Source organism: Gadus morhua, chromosome 1, assembly GCF_902167405.1.
Source record: "Gadus morhua chromosome 1, gadMor3.0, whole genome shotgun sequence".
NCBI lineage: Eukaryota > Metazoa > Chordata > Actinopteri > Gadiformes > Gadidae > Gadus > Gadus morhua.
This window is the reverse complement of record NC_044048.1, coordinates 2,159,444-2,165,755: the sequence shown is the minus strand read 5'-3', so window position 1 is coordinate 2,165,755 and position 6,312 is coordinate 2,159,444. Positions and strand designations below refer to the sequence as shown.

The following is a 6,312-nucleotide window of genomic DNA, read 5'->3' as shown; positions in this document are numbered from 1 at the left end:
AGACAGAGAGAGAGAGAGAGAGGCAGAGAGACGGAAACAGAGAGAGAGACAGAGAGAGACAGTAACAGAGAGAGAGTCTAAGACAGAGAGAGAGTCTAAGACAGGGAGAGAGACAAAGACAGAGACAAAGAAACAGAGGGAAAACTTCAAGCAAGAAGCAGCAGTATCGCCCAGCAGTCTGCTACCTTCTCTCCTCCTCCCCGACACAAAAACATCTCCATCACCTGTCTGTCAGCAGTCGGAGGTACACCCCCCCCATCTTCAGCAGCATCTGCCTCAAGGACCTCCAGGAACATCAGAACCTTCAACCACTCCACAATCCGGGACATCGCTGCCTCTCCCCTGACTGAGAGGATGAGGAGGAGGCTCCAGCCCGGGCCCACCGCAGGCTCTGAGGAGGAGGAAGAGGAGGAAGAGGAGGAGCAGGAGGGGGAGGAGCAGGAGGAGGGGCTTGGGCAGGTGGAGGAGCAGGTGGAGGAGGTGGAGGGAGTGCAGCGGATGGAGATAGATAGCAGCAGGAGTGTGGTGGAGATGCAGAGGGCGAGGCAGCACGAGGAGAGGATGTCGCAGCAGAAGAGGAGGGGGGAGAGGAAACTCCTGGCCTTCTGGACGTGCCTGTCCCACCGGACACGCTGCTTCTTCCGGCCCAGGGGGCGCCCCGCCTTCCAGCGGACCTCCTCCTCCGCAGGCCTCCTCAAGGGCGAGGCCTGAGTGTGTGTGTGTGTGTGGGGGGGGGGGGGGGGGAGGTCCCGTACAGGACTTGAGGAGTGTGTGTGTGTTTGTTTCTCTTTGACTGTGTGTGTGTGTGTGTATGTGTTTTTGTGTGTCTGTCCTTTGTTCCAGATGACAGTGCGTACTGTCACCAGCTCAGCAATCACCTCGAGGCTTACTGAGGGTGGAGGAGGACACAGGAACACATGGAGGTCCTCTCCTCTCGCCTCGCCCGGCGTCGACACCAGCAGAACAGCTACGCGTCAAAGCTCCACCCGCTCTATGTTGCTCATGCTTTAAACTGTGCAGGATTGGCTTGGAATAGAATCCAATTTTTTTTAACAATCCAACAAAGAATCTGGATTAAACCTGGATTAAAGAAATCTCTCTGGATGTCTCTATTGTCGGCCATTGTTTCCCCAGGATCCAAAGCGTAAACAATCCCTCTGCATCACACCGGTCAGAACAGCCCTGCAGCTGGCTCACAGCAGGGGGGTGGGGGGTCCTGTCTGGAGCTGCAGCTCAGTTACCTGGGGAAGAACCCGTCGAGCTCCACCTGTATGCAGAGCCGCTCGGGCCCCTGGGCCCTGGAGAACTGCTGGCTCCTCACCAGGACTGGAGTCCTACCTGCGACCTGCGACCTGGCCTGGGCATGGTGGGGGACTCATGCTCACCGAAGGCCTGCAAGTAGGTGAGAGAGAGGGAGAGAGAGAGAGAGAGAGAGAGAGAGAGAGAGAGAGAGAGAGAGAGAGAGAGGGTGAGAGAGAGAGGGTGAGAGAGAGAGAGAGAGAGAGAGAGAGATAGAGAGAGAGAGAGAGAGAGAGAGAGAGAGGGTGAGAGAGAGAGAGAGAGAGAGAGAGAGAGAGAGAGAGAGAGAGAGAGAGAGAGAGAGAGAGAGAGAGAGAGAGAGAGAGAGATGTCATGCATGCCATTGTGTGCTATGAGGGGCGAAGTGAAGTACGAATGCCTCTATAATATCCCATCACAAAATCCTGCTAATCAAATGAGGCTCATGACCTAAGTGTCCACATGTTTTAGCCCCTCTGTGAGGCTTCATGGTCCCCCTTCATGGTCCATATTAAAAAAAGATAGGATAGGCCAAGCTCTTTCTCAGTAACATTTCCCCATGTATGTCGTCCCTGGCTATCTGCTCAGTTACGCTTCGTGCCCATTGCACCGTCAGTCAAAGGACGTGGGAAGGCGTGGCTGACGGATGGGGGAGTAGTCTTTGCAGAGGCATCCGTCAGCCAATCAAATCGCTTCGCCGGGTTCTTTCCGCTTCTTCCTGCTTGTTGCGAGGCAAGATGACCCGCTTTCCCGCTTTCCAGTATCGTCAGAGCCCGAGTCGCGTCACAGTGCTTAAATTTGCATACTTGATCTGATTGGATGACGGATCCGTCGCTGCCGAAAAAGTTGAACATTTTTCAACTTTTTGACGGAGCCGAAGGCTCCAACGTAACGGACGGATCCACAATGCATTGCGCGTCCGTCCCCATTCAAAGTCAATGGGGATCAGTCAACGGACGGAGGTAGTGGGCACGAGGTGTTAGGCCCCGTCCACACGAAGCCGATTTCATGGCGAGACCGCAAAGGTCTTGTACGGTTCGGCCTTCCGTCCACACGAAGCCGGTGAATCCGCTGACCGAAACCGTAAACTTCTGAAACCACCCTCGGAGGTGGTTTCAAATCTACCTGGTTTCGTTTTGGATTCGTGTGGACGCCTGAAACCGACTGAAATCGTAAACCATGACGTCATCGCCCCACCCCTCGACCCTCTAGCCAATGACTGTTAAGCCCGAGGAGTCTCAGAACTCACAACAAAAAAGATGATGGCGGACTACAGGCTTGTAATCGTTCTGCAGCAGACCATGTCCCTTGTTGGGTTGCTAAGCCATTATTTATTGAGACTGTTGACTGACCGTTTGCTTGTGTTGTTAGTGGTTCGGGGGTCAGCCTTTCTGCGCATGCTCGCCTCTTCGTGCGTGCGTGCGTGCGTGTGTGTGTGTGTCCATGTGCGTGCGTGCGTGCGTGCGTGCATGTGTGTGTGTGATCAGCACAGGGAGGTGGTCCAGCAGATCACGGAGGTGTCCGTCTTGGTTCCGGCCTCCGTGGGACTGAAGGGGAACCTTGAGATGACCCTGGCCTCCAGACTGTCTACGGTTGTGAGTGGAACACAGCTTTGGCTAATCCTTCACCCACACTACCATGGGGAAGCTATCTCAGTATCTTCGAAGGTTACTCGGCTCAACATCTAGTGTGTTGTTGTCCATGGTTCAAATGAGACCAAACACACGAACACAATAATGCACGGCGACACAATACCAAACATATGATTTTTTGCATTTTGACAAATGAAGCCAAGAAAGATGTCTCTAATGGAAAACATGCCATTTCAAATGTCTCTATTCTTATATCTCTACTCAATATATTTATGTTACTCATATAACTTCTGCTGAATTAATGCTATGGATCATCTTCATCCGAGAATCCATGCCATACTTAATGTTTAGGGGATCAGCATCCGTCTTGTCAATGAAAGTGGGATCCATGCTGGTCTTCTCTTCGACGGTCAATAGCGGCTTATACTGCGTTCCGATGTGTCTTTATGGGCCTCCTATAGGCCAACACGGGGCCGATGGACGACCCTGGGCAGCAGTGGGCGATGGGGTGGTGTAGCAATGTTAACCCTCATGTTAAGGCTCAATTACACCATGTAAACCACTCTACATGGTATCAAAATACACTGACACATGGCTCGTTATATTCTACCCTACATATGCTGCAAGAACACCAGCTATGGGACTCTACCTAAATATAAATCACATGCTTTCTACTTACTTATAATTACTACATGATCATATCTTAACTACCAACACATAAATCTCTAATTGACTTCACTCTGTTGTAAAATACTGTAAGTTCATTTCTTAATGTTCAAGCTACTGTCGGAAACACTCCAGAGCTTTGTCTTTAATGTAATTTTTAAGAAAAGTCCTAGCTATTTGTCAGCCATTACTGAGCTACTGTGACAATCTCTGAGTTTAACGCACCTGACTTTGTACAAGCCAATCACCTTTTAGACCAATCGCAATCTCTACCGGTTTATTCTGCTCACTACTCAATCTTCATAACTCTCCATTCCTCACTACAGCAGCGGTCATTCATGGTAATGAGGATAAATGCTCATATTGCAACGATCACTGCGTAGAATGCACCGTGGTAACGACAATATGGACCTGTGAGATCCATTCATCCATCCCCTCATCGTCCATGGAGCTCTGACTCTCCCAGGGTCCTCTCTGTGCCCCACCCCAGGTGCAGGCCACCTTGGTGGGCTTCCTGGCGGCGGTGGCTGCCGTGCTGCTGGGGGTCCTGACCCGGGGCCGCCTAGACCTGGTCCAGGCCTCGTCGCTCAATGCCAGCAGCGTCTCCACCGCCTTCATCACCGCATCATCGCTCTAGGTCAGCAAACGATGTCTTAAGCATACTCCTATTCATTCAGTCATCATTACTGCTCTGTCTCTAGGACAGCAAATCATGTCTTATTCATACTCCTGTTCATTCACATGAATATGTACAAATTAATACTACTACTTCTACTAGCCACCACTACTACTATTACTACTAATAATTATGTTATACACCAGTTCTCAAGACACTCAAATACACTTTATAGAGGCAATGGCAAGAGGCAACCGATATCAATCAAGTCCCAATCAAACCGTTTATAAAGTAAATTAGGAAGCAGGACCGAGGTGGGAGAACTGGGGAGGGATTCGGTCTCTGATAGGAGGGAGAGAGGTATGAACTATGATTCTGAGAGCTATGAACTATGATTCTGAGAGCTATGAACTATGATTCTGAGGGTTTTAACTACGATTCTGAGAGCAATTAGTTATGATTCTCAGAGCTATGAACGATGATTCTGGATGTGCTGCGAACTTGTAAAGGAACTTTAAAATAGAAATGATAAATATATAAATAGATGTGATTTGAACAGTGCGCTGACCTGGTGACCTGCTGGTGTGGTTAAGAAGGGCTGGTGATGGTGGGGTTTAAATTCTGCTGGAATTTGTTATGAAGGGCTGGTTATGGTCGCCGTGATCGTGGGGTCCAGGAAGTTGGGTGTCAACTCGGACAACCTGGTCACGTCCATCGCAGCGAGCCTGGGTGACCTCATCACCTTGTCACTGCTCGCTGCCATCAGCAGCTTCCTGTTCCACCACAGAGGTAAGAGGTCCCCCTCTCCCTGATAACACCTCTTAGTTCAATGCTGCTATAATACACTGTAGTACATTAAAAAGTCCTGTAGTGGATTCAGAAAGATCACAGAAACTTACACAAGAAGAGGGCTGCAAAGTGAGATTTTGATCTTTCCATACATTTACTTATTGAACACTCTAGACCCCGATCTTATTGAAACATTAGAACTTTGGTTAAGGTTTATATTAGCATCACACTAGTGCCCAGCGATGACCTGTGACTCTCCCCTGTTGGCGCTGTCTCTGCGTTGTGACTCTGTGGTTTTGGTCCATAAACCAAGAGTCCAAGAGTATTATTCTCTGACTGTGGCTGTGTTGCCCTCCCAGACCTGTGGTTCCTGCCCCCTGCGGTTGGCCACTACTTCCTGCTCCTCATACCCCTCTGGGTCTCCGTCCCCCGATGCTCCCCGCCAATCAGAGAGGTGCTGCAATCGGGCCTAGTGGGCATGGCCCTCAGCAGGTACCCACAATGCACCTCTTCACCAACACACCAACCAGGATTTCACCACCTGACTTCTCATTGAAATGTTGACCTGTGAATCAACAACTTGCTCAAAAGTTGAACATTAAAAAAATGTGTGCATGTGTGTGTATGTGTGTTTGTGTTTGTGTGCATTTGTGTGTGTGTGTGCATTTATGTGTGTTTTTGTGTGTGTGTTTGTGTTATATTACTCTGTGCCTCTAGCATCGGCGGTCTGATTCTCGACAGAACAGTGAGTGATCCCAACTTTGAAGGTATGGCGATCTTTACACCAATGATCCACGGTAAGCCAGGTTCATTGTAGGCTAGTGGGTAATAAAGTGCACATGGGTTTTTCAGACACTTGGTGTTGCAATAAAGAGAAAAGGCCTCCCTCAGTCGTATTGAGCTCCTGGACTTACAAGGAAGAGTGTCATTTCATGCTTTTTCGACTTTTCCCTTGGCTTTAGACTTTGATGCATGTAGGGCTATACATGTTTTATGCATACATAAACAGAGAAATCAAAGTCTGAGCCAGGGGAAGTATTCACGCCCACCGAATACGCCCCTCCATAAGTGCCTGAAACAGCTTGTTTGCTCAAACTTTACTTCAGTAATAGTGCGATTTCAGACAGTGTGCAGTGGGGTGAGATGCAAAAGTCCTGCCTCCCGGCTATCAGCAATGTTTACAAGTTTTCAGGGTTTTGAATCTGCCAACCAATGCGCAAAAGTGTTTCAGCAATCACAGACTGGGCTGCTCGGGAGGGGGACTTAAAGGGGACATAATATACCACCAGGTGTGAGTGTGATTAGTTAAATCACATTCACACCTGGTTTGTACATGTATAATATGTCCCCTTTAAAGTGACATGATAGGAA

The 6,312-nt window shown here is 49.3% G+C and overlaps 1 protein-coding gene across 1 annotated transcript; it reads left to right on the top strand.

Moving 5' to 3' along the window:
- The first annotated feature begins 531 nt into the window (after positions 1 to 531).
- Positions 532 to 5,962, top strand: LOC115547173 (uncharacterized). Its single transcript, XM_030361156.1, has 6 exons — positions 532 to 705; positions 1,176 to 1,398; positions 4,027 to 4,173; positions 4,795 to 4,941; positions 5,301 to 5,433; positions 5,659 to 5,962. Exons 1-6 carry the CDS (start codon positions 532 to 534, stop codon positions 5,756 to 5,758), a joined length of 924 nt encoding a protein of 307 aa, XP_030217016.1. The 3' UTR covers positions 5,759 to 5,962.
- The last annotated feature ends 350 nt before the right edge of the window (positions 5,963 to 6,312 follow it).